Raw genomic sequence first — 18,401 nt, 5'->3', positions numbered from 1 at the left:
GTGGGGACATATAGGTGGCAAATGGTTTACCTGCAGGAAACCTCATTGCCTGGTCCCCTCCATCAACTGGAGACTCGGGGTAGGTTTGTCAGTGAGCTGCTCTCTTGCTTTTCTTTCCCAGTGGATCTGGCTGGCTGTGCCTAGCCGTCATATGGAGAAACCTCCTTTGACCTTCTCTCATGTGAGACTAGGCTCCTGGCAGATGCCTGAACTGCATCGTGATACCTGGGCAAGAGCCCCCAGGCTGTCCCACTGCAGCGTGGCCTTTCCAGTCCTCAGGCTGGACCAGCTCAAAAGATAGGCTATATCGCATACACGAGGTCCCCAGGCCCAACCTGCTCTTCACTAGCCCTGAATTTAACCTTTTTAGCTTATTTTTGGCCTGTAGAATGAGCAGAATTCACTGGGGAGCATCTGGAAACTCTGGGAAGCTGAGCCTAGGGGTTGACAGACAAGGGAACAACCTCCAGTGGGCTTGGAAGGAGAGAATGAGTTCCTTCACGGGATGAATTTTGCCATGTGCCCGCTTCCTTGCAGTCTTGAGCAAGGGCTCGAGACTCTTTATAAAGCCACATAAGTGCCTCGATGCTGCAGGGCCACAGGAGGCTCCTGACACGGTGGTGGTTCTTGAAATGTAAAGCTGGTGCCTGGCACCTTCTCACCCCTCTCTCTCCCTCTCCTCCATCCCCTGTCCCGCAGGAGTGTGCTGGGGAACCGCTCTTCATGCTCTACTGCGCCATCAAGCAGCAGATGGAGAAGGGACCCATTGATGCCATCACAGGAGAGGCTCGCTACTCCCTCAGTGAAGACAAGCTTATCCGGCAGCAGATTGACTACAAAATGCTGGTTAGTGCAAGCGGAAGCCTCACTGGTACTGGTGCTTGCTAGGACTGCTAGATCCAGCTATTTAACAAGATCTTGGAGGCACCCAAACTACTTTGCAGAGAGTGGTTTGTCTCTTTTTCTTCTCTCCAGCATCTTTGGGGTGCCTCTTGCCCTCTCTGTGTGGTGCCCATCTCAGCTAGGGTCAGAAACGAGGCCTTTGCATGGCAAGGTTTGCTCTTGCCATGGAGCTGAGAAAGCCAAACATGAACTGAATCCCCCTCCACGCCTCTCCCAGCAAACCCCATGGCCCTGACAGATATGGGGCCAGAGATGCTGTTGAGCACATGCTACCTGGAGCAGCCAGTGGCTCCTGTTGGGTGGGGATCAAAGTTAGAGCCTTGAGATTACTGCAGGAGATGGAGAGATACTTCTCTTCCTCCATGTGAGCCATCTCCTCTGTCCAGCTGAATGATAAACCAGGCCCTTCCTCTGGCTGAGCCTCCAGCTGGCTTTTCACCACCTCCATCTCCGCTGGGGTGGGGTTGGGAGAGGAGTAGAGCGTGCCCAGGCATCGCTCAGGCTAGACAGGTTTTGGTGAGTTGGGCATGGTTTGCTGGCCCAGGATTCCTTCTCTGACACTGTGCTGCCTTTCTGGGAATAGCTGGAGATTTGAGGGTGGCGGGGAGAGGGGGGGAGAAAGGGGGAGCAGGAATGTGCCATGTGGCTGCAACTCCGCAGTGGCCCGGGAGGTGAGAAGACATAGCCTGTAGACAGCTGTAGCCCCGCGTCCTTGGACCTGCCTTTGCAGCCAGTGCGTCACAACCTCTCACTTGAGTCTTTCTGCCCTCGTGCTGCGCAGACCCTCAACTGTGTGAACCCCGAGAATGAGAACGCCCCAGAGATCCCTGTCAAGGTGCTGAACTGCGACACCATCACACAGGTGAAAGAGAAGCTGCTGGACGCCGTCTACAAGGGGGTGCCCTATTCCCAGCGACCCAAAGCCGGAGACATGGACCTGGGTAAGAGAGAGGCCAAGCTCTTCCCTGTGGGGAGCAGGGATGTGACCAAGAGCAGAAGTGCCAAAAAAACCTGTTCAGGGCAGGAAAATCCCTGTCTTCTACAGGAGAGGGGACCGGGCAGGACCGGAGCATTTGTGCTTGTCCAGTCCGCTTTTGCTGTGCTGGTGGCACTAACTCTGTGTGGGGACACCTGGCATGAGAGTGTGGGTCCTGCCAGTAGAGAGGATGGGGAGAGGAGCCTCCTCGGCTCTGGCTGTGGTCTGGTTTGCAGGCTTGAGGTGGCTGAGGTCCAAGGAGGACAGCAATAGTTAAGAACAGTGTTAATAGTCCTGTTCTTAAAGGAGGGGCAGGAGAATGAAGAGGAGAGGAGCAAAGGAAACGGTCACCAGGGTCAAATCAATGCTGTCTTTCCTTGAGTACTGAGAAACAGCTTTTGCCCAACACCATATTGACAGTCGTTAGTCCTGGAGTTCAAAAGGTGGTAGGAGGGTTCTTCTGTTGATGCCCAGACTGTGCTCCTACCCTCGCCTTGGCTCTGTGCTCCAAGCCCCCCACTAACCACGAGCCCTTCTCCCTCATGGGGACAGAGTGGCGACAGGGCAGGATGGCCCGGATCATACTGCAGGATGAAGATGTCACCACAAAGATCGACAATGACTGGAAGAGGCTAAACACCCTGGCCCACTACCAGGTAAGGCTGTCCATGGTGGAGAGCACTGAGCAGTTACCAGCTGCTTTGAGTCTGAGCATCTCTCATCTCTTCTCCCTGCTCAGCTTGGTCAGGGCCTGGGCTCAGCTCTATAGACCGTGCTGCTCATGCAGGGGCATGGCCAGGAGGTCTGCAGTCACTTTCCTGACTGGGCCCCATGTTTATGGTCCTTTCGTTCAAGGAAGCACTAAGCGGGGCATCTCCAGCACTCATAGAGGCTGTTTCCTGCTCTGATCTTTGCCATTTTCATGCCAAGGTTTCTGGTGTGTTCCTGTTCTGACCCATTCCCCCGAGCTGTCGCGGAGGTAGATATGTAGGTCTTTGCTGGAGATGGATGTCCCAGGGGTGGGGTGGAGTGTAGCTTCATCCCTCCTGGGCTGGTTTCTCCCTGCTGTGGGGCTGTTGCTCTTGTGCCTCTCTGGTATCGCAGCCTGCTCACGCCATCTCTGCCCCCAGGTGACAGACGGCTCCTCGGTAGCGCTGGTGCCCAAGCAGAACTCAGCGTACAACATCTCCAACTCCTCCACCTTCACCAAGTCCCTCAGCAGATACGGTGAGTGCACAGGGGCATCCTCCACTGTGCTGGCAGGGGAGGCAGCACCGGGCCGGGCTTGCAGACCAAGACACAGGGCAGGCGATTGTAACTGTGGCTCACGTGAACGAGGTCCTCCAAACCCCCAGATCTCCTGCACCATGCTGTCTATTCTGGTGTTGGAGAGGGAGCAGATGCCCTCGGAGGCATCTCTCTTTGCAACGTGTTAGACTCAGGGGAGAAAGACCGTGTCAGATGGCTGCTGCTAAGGGATCCCCTCCCTTTTATTCCCCTGAAATCTAACTAAAATAGGCACAGGGGCACTTTGCACTTAAATGAGCAGAGTGGAGGACTGCAGCGAACATGCTGGCAAGAGTACTTCAGCCTTGGTTTGGAAGGGAATAGTGTGGTCAGCTCAGAGAGACACAGGGGGCACCTGCGTGCTGGGAGCAGGACAGACCTCTGCAGAAACCCTTCCACGATGATCCCAGAAACCCTTCCACCATGATCCTGGCTCCTGTACATCAGCCAGGCTTGAATGTAGCCCAGCAGCCTGTGAGGACGATCCCAGCAGAGCTCCCAATCCATGGTGACTGCAGAGGCGGGATCCCAAAGCTCCCGTTTCATGGCCGTGATGTGCCCTGAAGCCACAGTGGAGGGAAGGGGGATGGAGGGGCTGGCGGCGAGGCGGAGGTGGGCAGGGTACGAGCGTCCCCCTCTGCTCGGTGCTTGCAGAGAGCATGCTGCGGACAGCCAGCAGCCCCGACAGCCTGCGCTCGCGGACCCCCATGATCACCCCCGACCTGGAGAGCGGCACCAAGCTCTGGCACCTGGTGAAAAACCACGACCACATGGACCAGCGGGAGGGCGACCGGGGCAGCAAGATGGTTTCTGAAATCTACCTGACCCGCCTGTTAGCCACCAAGGTATGGCCCAGAGACGCAGAGCTGCTGGAGGTGATGTTTTTGTGTGTCAAAACCCTCAGTGAATATCCCTTGAGTGGATTTTCCTATTTGCTTTTTGCACTCTTTGGTGTTTTTACTGTTCCCTGTATCCTTGAGCAGCTGCTGGACTGCAAAGCAGAGATGCCCTGGGGCAGGCGCCTCATCCCCTTTGGTGTTTGAGATAAAGCTACAAAATCAGTGCTGTGGGAAGGGTAATTACCTGGGGCATTTGGCATCGCAGCAGGTTCCCCTTCCCTCAGCGCATACAAAACCTTCTCTAGTGCTGAGCGGGTGCTGTGTGCCTGAGATGTCCCTAGAGAGGAGCGAGGGCTGTGCTGAAGGTGCTGGCTCAGGATTGCAAGGACTGGGCTCGGCCATCTCCCCTGTGACTTGGCTCCCTGCCTCGTGGGACAAGGGCTTGTTCAGCGATGTCTGTCATCAGGTCTTGGGTACCTTAATGGGACCCAAAAAAGGTCATGATATGACATACATTCACTTGGGTTTTGCTCTGTATGGTGTTTTTATTTGTATGCTTTTAGCGTGCCAGATCATGCAGTGAAGGAGGTACTTAATCACTGCAGTGTCTGTTTCCCAGTATAAACCACTGAGAACCAGTAGGGTTACACAGACTATACTGTGCTTCTCTTCCAGGTGGTAGAAATAGAAGGGAATTTGTTTAAAGGCCGATCTTTAGTTAAAGGCTCATCTCTCTCCTGGTGCTGGGTGTTGCTGAGCGGGCCTTCTCTCTTTCTCCTCCTCAGGGCACCCTGCAGAAATTCGTGGATGACCTGTTTGAGACCATCTTCAGCACAGCCCATCGTGGGAGCGCGCTGCCCCTCGCCATCAAATACATGTTTGATTTCCTGGATGAACAAGCTGATAAGCATCAGATCAATGATTACGATGTCAGGCACACCTGGAAGAGTAACTGGTAATGGAGAGGGGCAGTGGGACGGGGGGCTAACGATATCACAGCTAATGATACTTCCAACCCCTCCCACAGGGAGCAGAAATATGTCCCTGGAAATGATCCAGGACAAGAGAGGCCCATATCTCTGTATTTCGGGTGTGGGTAAATCCCTTGCATGCCTTCCTGCAGCAGAAAAAAATCCCAGGAATGCAATGCTCCCTCAGCCCTTCCATCCCCAAATCCCGGGCACCACGCTCCCCCTCACGGCTGGAGTTGGCCGAGGACCGCAGCGGCTCTGTTCCCGTCTCACCTTGAGCAAAGGCAGCTCGGGCTTCCCCATCCTCCGGGCTCCTCCGGAGATGCCAGCCCCAATTCTCATCTTGGCTGTCCTAAAGGTGTTTCTACGCTTTTTCCTGTCGCTCAGCCGAGCGTGTCCTAACGAAGTCAGCGTAAAGCCGTGTATGCATCCTCCATAAGCTCGCCCGCAGAGCCAGCCCATCGGCTCTGCTAATCGCTCCCTGAAAAGCGGGGCGGAGCGGCTGATGAGACCTCTGTAAGTGCCGTGCTGGGGCCGGGGCTGAGCAGGCGTTGGCTCCTGCTCCGCAGCCCCCCTCAGCATTTTTCTTTTCTGCTGCCTCACTGATTTCATCTCTCTGATCTTGCCGTTACTGGAGACGGGTACGTACATTCCTGTGTCTGGCATTTGTTAAATGGCAGCCAAATTGCTTTTGTATAGTTCAGTAACTGTTGGCAATTAGCAGGGCAGGAAAAGAAACATTTTTAAATGGAGATGTGAGAGCGCAGAAGTGCTTGGAACTGATTTATAACTTGGCTTTCTATATTAAAAGAAGGAGTGAAAGGCAAGGGAGGAAAAAAAAAGCCCCGCTCCGCAGGGGCTGGGCATGCAGACTCCTGCATACTAATGCCTGTGCTTATCTCTGGGCACTAATTCGATGTGTGGAGCTAATTTCTCGAGGCCATTCCCTTCACAAATGAAATATGTACATGCACCCAGTACCCTCATTAGGAAAGTCCTGGGGAATGAAGTGTGTTTTGTCTAAGATAAAAGCATTCGCTGGGTGTTGAGGGATGATAGAGCAGAGAGGCTTTCTGATGGGCGGAGACCCTGAGATGCTCCTGGGAGAGGAGAGGGGCAGCAGGATTGGGAAATGGAGCCATGAAGAGTGGCACCTGTGTCAGCACGCAGCAAACATCCAGTCGGTGGCTGGCCAGGAGACCCGCTGCCTCTACAGCTGGGAGCTTTATTTCCAGCATCTGAGGCTGCCTAAATTCTCCTCTGGTGTTAAATGTGCTAATGAGTCTCTTGAGGAGTCCAGTTAATCCCCTCCTCCAACACGAGAGATGAAGTGCCACACGGCACTGCAGACAGGCTTATTGATGCGAGAGAAGGGGACCGTGCCTGGTTTGACCCATGGGCTCAGCAAGGGCTCTTCACTACGAGTGGATCTTTGGAGAAACCGCAGATCGGCGCTGCCCTGGTTTGCCTTTGGAGATGTTGGCAGCGCTGAGGAATTTCTCCACAGAGAGCTGTGGCTACGTGGGGGTGGGCAGAGGAGGTGGTATTGCAATGGGGCAGAGGGGAACAGCCGTTTGCCCCAGGTTGTTTGCATTCCTGGGGTGCTGGGAAAAGCATCCTGCCCAATTCTGGGTCGCGGGGAGCTCCTCCTCCGCAACTGGAGATGCGTGTGTGCTGGCTGCGATGTAGAGGTTGGTTCAGGTGCTGACTCCTGTTTCCTTCTTCCCTCAGTCTACCTCTACGTTTTTGGGTGAATGTGATTAAGAACCCCCAGTTTGTGTTCGACATTCACAAGAACAGTATTACTGATGCCTGCCTATCCGTGGTGGCTCAGACATTCATGGACTCCTGCTCAACTTCTGAGCACAAGCTAGGAAAAGACTCTCCCTCCAACAAACTACTGTACGCCAAGGACATCCCCAACTACAAGAGCTGGGTAGAAAGGTGAGTAGACCTGGCAATAGCTCCTTGCGTCACCTGGAGGACTTACAGTGGACGTACGTGGGTGTGAGGACTTAGGTCGTTGGGAAGACTCCTCTTGGCAGCTGTCTGAAGAGGGATCATATTAACGCTTGCAGAAGGTGATCCTCTCGTTTGGAAGATGATGCTTTCTCGTGATTGTCTCCTGGAATGGGTTTGCAATGACTGTTTGACAGAGCAACCTCTGCTTTTAGGTTGTCTGATGTTTTCTGTTGTAAAAACTTGGTCTGTACTAGGGAATTGCTAACACCTCCCTTGATTGCTTTTGAAGAGCAGTGAGAAGTCAGCCTTGGACTAGAGAAGTGCCTTTTTTGTACCATGACAATACACACAAGTTTTGCTGAGATGGCTGAAAATTACCATTTCCCATCTCTCATCCATTGTACATCTCGCCTGGGATCCTGATGAGAGCACGTGCTCTGAGGCAGCGCTCGGGCTGCTGTCGCTGTGCCGAGGAGCAGGGAGAGGAGCAGGTCCCCTGACTCCTCCCGACACCCTCCACCTTCACTGTTAGCTGATGAGAGACATCCTTCTGTCCCGCTGAATTAATGCAGTGTTAAAGGTTCAGGGTTTGAATGTTACTGATTGCAAATTGATGCGCTCAGGCATAATGCTGTGTTTAGCTTTATCCTTTTGGGAGAGAAACCTAGGAGATGTCCTCCAAAGCCCTTCAAATAGAGCTACTGTTAAAATGTTGCTGTCTTGTGAAGTGGGACTTCATCAAGCTTAAAAAATGGCAGATTTCAGGTTGCTGATGCAACTTTCCCCTTGTGCTGATATGCTGTGCTATAGATCATGCTCTCTCTTTTTTTTTTTTTTTTTTTAACTGAGCACCCTTCCCTTTTTCAGCATCTAGACTGGATACAGAATGAACCAAATGAAAGATGTCCAGGCAACAATAAGTGTCATATTCTCTAGTTTGCAAGCATGGGACTTTGTAGCCTAAATCATCCTTCGGATACTTGCTTGTACACAGTTATTTTTGTCGCCCCGTTGGCATGCCTGGTGCTTTGCAGGCAGGTACAAAGACAAGCTTCTTCCCTCGAGGAAGATAGGGCTTGGATCAGAAGAAAAGGTGCCCCTGAAAGATGATGGCTGAGATGAGAGATGAGCTGCATTGTAATAGGAGAAAGTTCTTTGTGGGGGGCTGGAGGGGGCTTTGGAGTGGGGTCCCGTAAGAACATCACAGACTTCATAAGGTGAATTTCTCTGACCTTGCCATCTCTGTGACAAAAATATTCAGCTCTGTGTGTGCCCAGAGGAAAAAAAGGTATAAAACCATTCCAGAGTTAAACATCGGTCTAGACGTGCTGTGTCCCTGGGGAGGAGGTGGGAGATCTCACCGGTGACAGATGTTGCTGCCGTCGCTTACTGCCGGTATGGTCCCAGAGGCAGCCGAGCAGGGGGCAGAGCTGCCCTGTGCAGGGTGCGACTGCGTCTCCTACTGCTCCTCTGCTGCAGGGATTTACGGCGTAATCAGCATTTCTGGCTTTTGTCACAAAGCTTTGCAGAGGCAGGATGGGAGCGATGCGTGGGCGGCTGAGTGGGACTGCGAGTCCCAACAGGAGGTCTGTCTGCCGCCTCGGTTCAGGCACCAGCTGAAAAAAGGGCATCCTGCCAGTCTGAGGCAGGAATAGCACGGTAAAGGGCTTGGGAGGTGGGGAGCCCGGGGAAACCAAAGGGGTCTGCTGCCGGGGTCACGGCTGTGGAGGTGTCCTCTGGAAATGGTAGGTGTGGCTGGGATCTTGGTCCACACAAGCCACGCACACTTGTATTGAAAAATGATGGTTTCCTGCCATTCTCTGTGTCATGATAAAACCCGGAACGTAAAACTGCTGCACGTTACCTGGACATCTTGTTGTGGCAGCCACAAAAGCTTTCTTCTTCAGCAGGTCTCCCTTGTACGTTCATCTCCCACGAGTCCCTCCTCACAGGGGCCTTCACCTATGGAGTTAAAGGGTGGCCAGGATGATGTCTATGGGTTTTCTTTGCTAATCAAAGCTGGCTGGAACTGAGAAGGTTGGGCATATTGTCCCTAATATTCCTCAGCACAGGTAGAAGTAATGTCAGCTTTAGGAGACGTCACTCCGGGGGTGATCTCTCTAGCAGCGTAGCAGATCTCTTGATGCCTGGTTTAGTCAGAGGTCCGCACCTCAGACCACTGCTCTCTTGGCAGCATCCAGGAAATCTCTCGCATCACTTTCTGGGTGTGAATGAGCCTCCTTATAAAAACTGCTCAAGTATTTTATCACTAGCCGAGTTCAGCGCCGTGGGGTGGAGTGGATCCTCGTATTCATCTCCTTGAGTGGTCTGGCTGCCATCTGCTCCTATCCAAGTGCTTCAGCCATGTGTTCCATCTCAGCGTTCGGCTGATGATGCTAATGATGCTAATCACTGTACCAGAAACTTCACTGAGTGAGGAGTCATGAGGAGTAAAGCAAACCTGGGAGAGACTGGCATTCTGTGTTTCCAGGTGGTGGGAGCGGCCAGGCTCGTTTGCTGTGGGTAGGGTTTCTTTTTTAATAGAGGCCTGTGGACACAACCCTGGTTTCCAAAAGGACCTCAGCAGCCAGTCCATTGGTGCATCTGCTTGGTGTAACCCTCCTGCTGCAATGGGATGCTGCCACTTCGTTCTCCCCGGGTTTTGATGAATACCCTGTTGGATATTCTGTTTTTCCACTACGATTCTGGACCATATAAGCTGTGTCTGGGTTTCCCTGTATTTGCTGAGCACATCAGTGAGGCAGCTATGGGATAGGGCTGCAAATCTTATGGTGTCCTAGGAAATGTAAGTTAGTATTCTGCTGGTAGTAACCATCAGAGAAGCACAAGGAAGGCAGGAAAGCACCAAGTCGTTTGACCCAGGCACGCCCTAAGACATCAGCTACTTCCTCTGCTGCCCGGGATCCTTTGAGTTCACAGACGTGCCTGCGGAACCTCAGTTTTCACTGAAAACGAAAGCTCCTCGTAGCTTTTTGGTGAGCGGTAACTTCTGAGCATGGCCAGCGGCGGTCATAGGCAGTGTTGAATGCCTGTTGCTGAGGAAGACGTAACCACGCGGGCGTGTATCACTGCAAGGGCTGGCTGTGACCTTGTCTTGTGTTCACGCACCAAGTATTTAATTGAACGCAAAGGGGCATCACTGGCTTTAGCGACACGGTGACCTTAGGAGAATGGTAGCAAAGCCTTACGTGTCGCTGCAGGCATGGAGGATTCTGGTGGATGCGGTTTGGTGGCAAAACATGCCAACGGGATGGGAAGGAGGAAAAACGTGTGGTTTAGGAGAGGGTGGGAAATCCCTCCGGGCAGCAGCTCCTGGTTTCCCAGCTTGGTGAGCTGGGCTGGGCTGGGCACGCTGCTCCATCGGGAGCGTGTTCCTAATGGTGCTGACCGCTCCGCAGAGTGCTCAGAGACCTCTTGACGAGCAGCGGCGTTATAATGGGTGATGGCGGTATGTCACCGCTCGGAGGCAAGCTGCTCTTCGCCTTGCCTCTCCCGTGGCTGTTCTCAGTGAGCGTTGCGGCGGGGACCCTGCCCTTCTGTCTGACCCTATTTCTGACCAACTCTTCTGTTTCTCCCTTGCAGATATTATGCAGATATAGCTAAAATGCCAGCGATCAGTGACCAGGACATGAGCGCGTACCTGGCGGAGCAGTCACGGTTACACCTCAGCCAGTTCAACAGTATGAGCGCGCTGCATGAGATCTACTCCTACATCACCAAGTACAAGGATGAGGTAAGATGCGGTGGTGGGGAGTCAAACCTGGGCTGCGAGCTGTGTCTGTTTGCCAGCATTTCTGCAGTCCGCTGCTTTTTCCTATAGAAAAACACCCTGTGAAATGCGAGAGAGCAACATAGTCCGTGTCTCTGCTTGGGCTGGCGGGGAAGGAAAGGTTTGGAAGGCGCTGGTGTAGGCAGTGCTTTGCTCCCTGTATTTTCTGCAGTGAGTAATGTGAGAAACACCTGGTTTTCTCCACATTTGGTACCTGAGCTCCGTGGGGCTGCAGAGTTCGCGGTGTTACCTCAGTGTGCCTCCCCTATCTGCCGCCACCGGCCCGGTGCCGCGGCAATACCAACGCCATGTGATTGTACAGGCGGCGTCTTGGCTCCGCTCCCCGGATTGCTAGAGGATGTGATGGCCTCTTCAGTGCTTGCTTTGTGAACATCAGTAAGAATGGTTAAAATCCCCTCTGTTGTAATTTACACAAATTAACTTCGTAAAGCACCGCTCAAATCCACATCCCGCATCTCTTTATTAAAGCAATAAAATATGTAACTACAGTAAAATATGGATCTATACATATAACATCATAGTATAGGTTTTATTGTCCCAATAAAGGGGATTGACGACTGTGCATGGATAGTGGCTTATTTAGGTGACAGAGTGCCAGAACATCTCCTCGCTCAGAGAGAGCCGGGAGAGCCGGCCTCTCACCCCGCAGGGGGAGGAAACGGGGTCCCCGTCGTACCCTGCAGCAATCCCGAGAGGCATCTCCCAGCGCCTCTTTGAGGTGTGAATTTAGGGAGTCCATGGGCAGGTTGTAGCAGACCTGGCCCCTGGGTCTAAGGTCAGCGCTGGGACCGTAGTGGCCAAAATCCCTGTGGAGCTGGGTGCTTTGCAGGAGTGAGGAGGAGGAGGAGGGCCTGGCTTGCCTACAGGGATGGGAGGAAACCCTGGTGCTTGGGAAGGTGCTGCGTGGTGGTCACCGTGCAGCTGGTGGCCATGTACTGGTGACCATGCTGGTGGGACCTCTGTGCCACTCCCCAGATGACTTGGGATGGCACATTCAGGAGGCCTCCATAGCTCTGTGTGATGAGTTGGTCATAGTGTTGTACAGTTTGTACAACAGCTCTGCGGCTACCACGAGAGTGGAAGAGGAGCATTCTGGAGGATCTAGAACTGCTGTGGAGCAGCCGTCATCCTTCAGCCACCATCAAGTGCTCGCTTCCTCCAGGCTAAAAGTCTCCCAAGCCTTAAATAAATCCTCCAAGCCCTGGGCAAGAGGAGGAAGGGGACCATGTGGCATTAATGAGCTGCTCTTTAGGGGCACAGGTCCTCTTCTTGCCCACTAACGGTAGCCTGACATCTGTTGAGTGTCTTGCTGTCGCCCACTCTCCGAGCATCACAAGTGTGTTCACAGCTCTTAGGAACTTCTTTTATTATTTGTAATGGGATTAATAAATCGCAGCTGTTCCCTTTGTTTGTTTTCATTCATTAAGCACAATTATATGCAGCCCGATTGCACCCTCTTTGATGCAAAATGGGAGAGAATAATTTTTCCTGTTGTTCAGTGCAATAATATGCTGTCATTGGCTGTGAATGAAAATCATAATTAATTTTCATTTGGGTACTTGCATCTTGGTAATCAGTGGTCCTGGCTCCTTACAGCAGGTGACAAACCTGGGTCTCTTTCTACGCTCGGCACAGGTTTCCTTCGACTGCATTGTTTCCGTAAGCGAGATAAAAGAGGAGCAAATAAATGCAGGGGCAGGTTGTGAATCTTTCGACACCTCAGCATCCCAGGATACACAGCTGTCTTATCGGGAGAGGCGGAGGCGGCGGGTGGGGGGAAGAGGCTCCTCTTCCACTTCTCAGACCAATCTCATTTGGTTGCAGCTCAGCCACCTTTCAGGCATGTGGGGTTTTGATTTCTGCATGAGTGTTATTATAGTTATTTTATTCCGCATGTAGCGTGACGGCCGACAGCGGCTGCGGAGATGGATGCCGGGGGATTGTCCCCGGCAGCAGGTTTTGTGGCAGAATCTATGAGCTCTCCTGAGTCCAGCTGCAGCCCAGCGTCGTTGCTGCCAGGGGAGGTAAATCAGATGTGCCTGGCTCTCGCTGGTGAATTTTCCCCTCCTTGGGACCTGATGTCGTGATGCAGCTTTCCCCTTTCCTTTGGGAAGAGATTCTCCATCGGGCATCTCTTACTGCCCCAGAAGACAAGGACCAGCCTGGTCCTGTCCCAAAAAGCCTGGCGGAGAGCCAGAGCCTGTCGGTGGCCGGAGGCCGCTGCATGGCAGCATGGTGGATGCTGCACAGCATGCCCCGCACGCCGCTCCACAGCCCGCCGGCGCTGCAGCAGCTCTTAATCAAAGGGAGCTGATTCCCCATTAAGAAGTTACCTGTAGGGCTCCTGATGGACTTTGCCTGCCTCCTAGTAAGTCTATTAATTATACAACAGTTTGTTTCCAATTATGCAGCCAATGAAATGGTTAATCAAGTCCCCTTTGACGGATGCCTTGATATTTAATTGCAAAAAATTTGCTCTCTTCAGCTAGCTCACCCGAGGAGATGAGATTTCTGTCAGGTTTGTTTTTTTTAAATCAGCTTTTCTGCTCTGCTCGCATGATGTTAGTGAGACGAGACTCCTGGCTGCTGGGAGGGCAACTGCCCCTTCATTTTATGCTTCGTTATTCCCTTCTCCCCGCTCTGAGCCTCGTCCTCCGCCCTCCCGCAGCGGCCAGTCCTTCCCCGGCCCTGGGGGCATGGCCGCATCCAGCCCAGGGCAGGGGCCTGTCCCTCCACCCTGCGATCTGTCATCAAGGCCGGGAGCTTGTTTAGAGAAAGGAGATTTCAAGGGAGGGAAGTCATCCTCGGATGTCTGTGGGTGCACCCCTTGCACAGGACTGAGGGCTCCCAGCGAGGCAGGCTTTGCTGGTGTCCCCCTTCACCACCCCAGTGCCTCCCAGTTGTCCACTGGGGACAGATGGGGAGAGATGAGCGAGGTTTTACCACTGGCGGCCGCTGAAGCCTCGTGGATTTGGTCTTTATGTGCTCATGGAACCAGTTCGTGGCTTGATTGTGGACTCTGAATCGCAGCCCCTGCCTCCCTAGGACGTTTTAGCTTTGTTGGAGTCACGGACGTGGTGGGAAGGTGTCGTATTGGTTTGGGGGCTCACCCTCCATTTGACGATGATATTTGTTTTTTTCGTTTCCTCACGTGCAGGCTGGCTTCTCGTTAGCATGAAGCAGGTCCCTGGTGTTACTGCAGCCCTTTTGGGGTCCCGGGAGGCTCTGCCTGTGGGGTGGCAGCACCCAGAGCGGTGTCCTCCACCTCGCGCCTCCTTCGGCCCTTTCCTGGCCCCGTTAGGGACGGGAACGAACGCGCCACTTCCCACGGGGTCCCATCCCCATGCCCTGATGCCGTCGATGATCCAGCACGGCCACGGGCAATGAGGAGCCGCTTTGGGTAGGAGAGCATCTCGTCACGCTCTCTTCTCCCCTCTCTCCCCCAGATTTTAGCCGCGTTGGAGAAGGACGAGCAGGCCCGGCGGCAGCGGCTGCGGAGTAAGCTGGAGCAGGCGATCGACACAATGGCCTTAAGCAGCTGAGGAGGCGGCGGTGCGGTGCCAGCATCCCGGGCAGCGGAGGCGGCAGGAGGCAGGGCCGGCCAGCGGCAGCCGTGGGCAGAAGAAGACTTTGGGGCTGGGGCCGGCCGGACCCCGGGGAGCCACCACGCCTCCGCACCCTTCCCACGAATGAACAAGGAAACCTCGCGCTTTAGCGGAAAAACAAACAAACAAACAAATCCCGACGACAGCAGCAACATCGATAAAACCCCCTGACACACACACAGCCCCCCCGATCCAACCGGGCTGCAGCAGGGACCTTGCAGAGAGGCGATGCCGGGCGGAGGAGAAGGGGGTCGCCTGCCCCATGGACCCACTGGGCATCCCTTGCCCGGGCAGAGCCCCTGAGCCCGCAAGGAAGGAGGGTCGGGACCGCGGGGCTTTCTAGGACGGCGTTTGGATGTTGTTGTTACTTTGGTGGAGGGAGGGTGGGTGGGCTCTATTTTTACTGTACTTGACTTGCTCTCTCCTCCTTCCCCCCAGCTGTCCGCCCCCTCTCCTCCTCCTCCTCTCTCTTTTTCTGTCTCTTCCCCCTTCTCTCTCTCTCTGGCCTTCTGCCACTAGTGTTAACTGCTATATTTGCACAATTTACACGAGACAAACAAAATTTTTAATTTAAAGAAAAAAAATTATAACAAAAAATGGGAGGGGAAAAAAAAGAGTCTAAATTTTTGCAACAAACTAACAAAAACAGTTTTAAAAAAGAAGCTAAAGAACTGATGCTGGGGAGATTTGGGGGTGGGGGCAGTAGGGGTGGGCAGGAAAGGGAGAAATCCCTGAGCTTTGATATTTCTAAAATACGTCCTGTGCCATGTTTTATTTGAATGTTGTTTAGTGCGAAAAAAAAAAAAATCGAAAAAAAAGGTGGGAGTTTTGTTAACTGAATAGATGCTCTTATTTAAATGCTGCTGGAGTGGTTCTGGAGGTCACGAACAGAGAGGAAGGGAGATCCCAAGGTTGATTTTTCTTTTCCCGGGGGATCGCTGAGGGATGGTTGGTGTTTTGTTGAGCTCGTCCTCGTTTTCCCAGTCCGGTGGCCGTGGGCAGGTCTGGGCAGCGCTGCCTGCCCCTGCCTGTCCCAGGACGATGTGGGGCTGAGGACGGCTGCGGGGGCTTGGGGGCCTGGATTTTTTTGGCAGATCCCCTGGTGCTGGAGCAGCTTTAGCGAAGCCTCTTTATTATTTTTTTCTCCCCATCATCTTTTTGTGCTGATGCAGGGGAAGGGACCAGATCCCCAGGGAAAGGGGAGGCAGCTCCTCTGCATCTCCTGACCGGGATCCCCCCCGGCGAACCCCGCTGGGTGACCAGCCCACGGAGGGGCTGGGGTGCTCGGCCACCGTGGGGCCATCGCCCGCCTCTCCACCCGGGAAGCCCAAATGTGTGCAGGACTTTCCGCCCAAGGTTGACCTTTCTTTCTCTGTCTTTTCCTTCTTTCTCCCCCTTTCTCTCCTTGCTGTCACCCCATCTCCCCTCCGCCGCCTCCGCCCTGCCGAGGGGTTCGCTGGACACCCGAGGTCTCTCCCTCGGCTGCCCCCTTCGAAATGTCAGATCCTCGCGGGTTTGTGCTTTCCAGAGATGAAAAGGTGCCGGAATGCTGCCCGGAATGGCAGCAGGTGACCAAAAACTTCCAAAAAAATGAGCAAAACCCTTTCCTTTTCTGTACCGAGAGCTCCCGTCGCTGCCCGGGCCACGGCAGACGGGGCCAAACTCTGCCAGGAGCAGGTGGCTGTCGAAATCCAAGCGGAAAGAAGCCCAGCTGATTTCTGTCCGTTCCCTTAAATCGCAAGTTAAGGGGGGGAGAGGGAGAAATAATGAAGTTTTTAATTAAAAAAGAAAAAATAAAAGTGTGTATATATATATATGTGGTTACAATCTAATTCTCGTGCCCCAGTGGGGTGCTGTATAGTTAACTGAAGGAGAATCGAACCAATATAAATATGAAATGAATTTACACAGCCAGTTAAAACAAAACAAACAACAACTACAAAAAAAAAAAAAAAAGGATACCAAATGGTCTGGAAGAAATTTCCAAGCCTTTCTCACCATGCAGAACAATCGTTTGAAGCCTGCACATCTCTCATTATGTTGTAATTTTGTTTGGTTTTGTTTTGTTTTAATAAGGAGGGAAAGGAGAAGATGCTGATTAAAAAAAAAAAACAACAAAAAAACCCAGAAAACCAACAACAAAAAACCCAACCACAACAGCAAAACTATGTTTGAAAAAGAAGTAATAATTGTTTCCCAAACCTACGAACCCCGAGCTGTCGCTGGATTTCTGAGAGCTGTGGGCTGTTGCATGACTGTGCTAGATTTTAGTCTGAGTTGATCTTTTTAAGAAACAGAAGAAAAAAAAAAACCATAAAACAAAAAAACTGCAAGTGTTGAATATTAGAGGTTTGTTTAGACCTGTTATCTATTTTTTTTTTTTAATTTGAAATTAATTTGTCACTTTCTCGTCCAAAAGAAAAAACAAAAACAAAGCAAAAAGAAGGACTTCAGAGGTTCACATCTCAAATGTGGTACTCGGAGAGCCTTAAAGGACAGCTGTGTGCCCGCCCGTGCCGGGGCCACCGCCGCCTGCCGGCATCTCCCTGGCCGCTCCGGTGGGACAAAATCCTCCTGGGGGGTCCTTTGCAGGACTTGCTGCTGCTGCAATGGGGCGGAGGGGTGCCCACAGCTCCCTTTGGTGCAAGGTTGGCCCAAAGCTTCTTCCTCGCGCCGCTGCCGGGTGGGCGGCGTGGGTGGAGGTCCTGGAAATCGCCCGGAGGACGGCGGCCGTGCGTCGTGGTCATTGCGACCCAGTGGAGAGGTTGCTCTGAAGTCTCTATCCGAAAGTGGCGTGGGCCCTGCCTGTTGCAGTGGTAAGAGCATCTTGGGGAGCTTTGGTGGCCATCGAGGGAGCCAAGCGCGTCGTTTTTGTGGTGATTGAAAGGGGATGGTGGGACCCTTCCCGTTGCTGGTTGGAGAGGACGGAGAGTTGTTTCTAACTGAAACATTCTAAATGTTTCTCATTGGTGAACGAGGGCTGGAAGCACCGTTAAGAGCAGAGGGTTTATTAGCCTGTTGCTTTCCTGGCAGCGATGCTGTTGGGTGCTCCCTCGGCCGGGCTGGAGGGACAGGTGAGCTTCTTGGCCATGGTGGGCCTGGGTTGGATTTGGGCAGCCGCGAGGTGCCGGGGGGTTGTGCCAGGCAGGCTGGCAGTGCCGTGGTGTGGCTGTGCTCTCTGGGCTCCCCTTGCTGAGTCCCCATTGTGCTGTGGCCTGGCTCTTCCCGCCCCGTGACGATGCCGAGAGCCCGTGGTGTGGTCCTGGGGATGGGTTCCCGTTGGCTTCCTCCTGGGGAGCTTCGGGGTGTCTGCAGTTTGCTCCACCAAAGGATCCCCCCAGCACCTCCCCACCCCTCCGGGGTCCCCTTGCTGCCTCTAATGGGGAGGGTGGCAATCGGCGGGGTGGGCATCGCAATGCCGCCTGCAGCCTCCGGCGCTTCTTGGTGCTACCTTTGCCTTTCGCGTGATGCCCAGCGTCCTTAATCGTGCCAGGCAGCCCGTCCTTCCTCCCTCGCCCCAGCCTGGCGGGGGGCAGAGCCGGCTGGCGGCCTCCGTCTAACCCTGCCTAGAAGTGAGGAAAGGCGGGGAGAGGCTGGGAAGCATTCGCAGGACTCCTCTTACTGTGCCCCAAAATGGGGTGAGATGGAGAAGCATCCCCTGCCCTGAGCCTGTGTTTCGGGGAGCTCCCGCTCTGCCCCCCGCTGTCGGAGGCAGCTGGACCCCATGAGCTGCTCCCCAACCACTGCAGCAAGTGGGTCCCTCCCTGCCCCCCCTCAGCTCACATTGCCTTTTCTCTTCAGTTTTGGGGTTCAAAAAAACGGGCGGTCTAGCCTGGAAGTGTCCTCTGTGCCTGGCCCCTGTGTCCCCCCCCGGATGTCCCCCTCTGGACGTCCCCCCTGGGGATGGGGAGCAGGGGACGGGTAGCAGGGTCCCCTCCAGGCTCACCCAGTCCCCACCAAAGTGCACAACGAGCTGTCCTTTAAGAAAGCAGGGGGAAACCTAATGCGGACTCGGCGAAAGGCAGAGAATTTTAATAGTTTTAAAAA

General features: G+C 53.6%; 1 protein-coding gene across 1 annotated transcript in view; it reads left to right on the top strand.

Moving 5' to 3' along the window:
• PLXNA1 (plexin A1) overlaps positions 1 to 16,168 on the top strand; it is a 106,569-nt gene extending 90,401 nt beyond the window's left edge. The window contains exons 23-31 of the mRNA XM_075158888.1: positions 700 to 846; positions 1,685 to 1,844; positions 2,432 to 2,535; positions 3,010 to 3,106; positions 3,821 to 4,011; positions 4,791 to 4,960; positions 6,708 to 6,920; positions 10,542 to 10,692; positions 14,196 to 16,168. Of these exons, the coding sequence (XP_075014989.1) occupies positions 700 to 846; positions 1,685 to 1,844; positions 2,432 to 2,535; positions 3,010 to 3,106; positions 3,821 to 4,011; positions 4,791 to 4,960; positions 6,708 to 6,920; positions 10,542 to 10,692; positions 14,196 to 14,291 (1,329 nt within the window). The 3' untranslated portion in view covers positions 14,292 to 16,168. The remainder of the gene's footprint in view (positions 1 to 699; positions 847 to 1,684; positions 1,845 to 2,431; positions 2,536 to 3,009; positions 3,107 to 3,820; positions 4,012 to 4,790; positions 4,961 to 6,707; positions 6,921 to 10,541; positions 10,693 to 14,195) is intronic.
• Positions 16,169 to 18,401: the final 2,233 nt, after the last annotated feature.

This window comes from Calonectris borealis, chromosome 10, assembly GCF_964195595.1.
Source record: "Calonectris borealis chromosome 10, bCalBor7.hap1.2, whole genome shotgun sequence".
Taxonomy (NCBI): domain Eukaryota; kingdom Metazoa; phylum Chordata; class Aves; order Procellariiformes; family Procellariidae; genus Calonectris; species Calonectris borealis.
The sequence above is the reverse complement of the archived record's forward strand: the minus strand, read 5'-3'. Positions and strand labels throughout refer to the sequence as shown.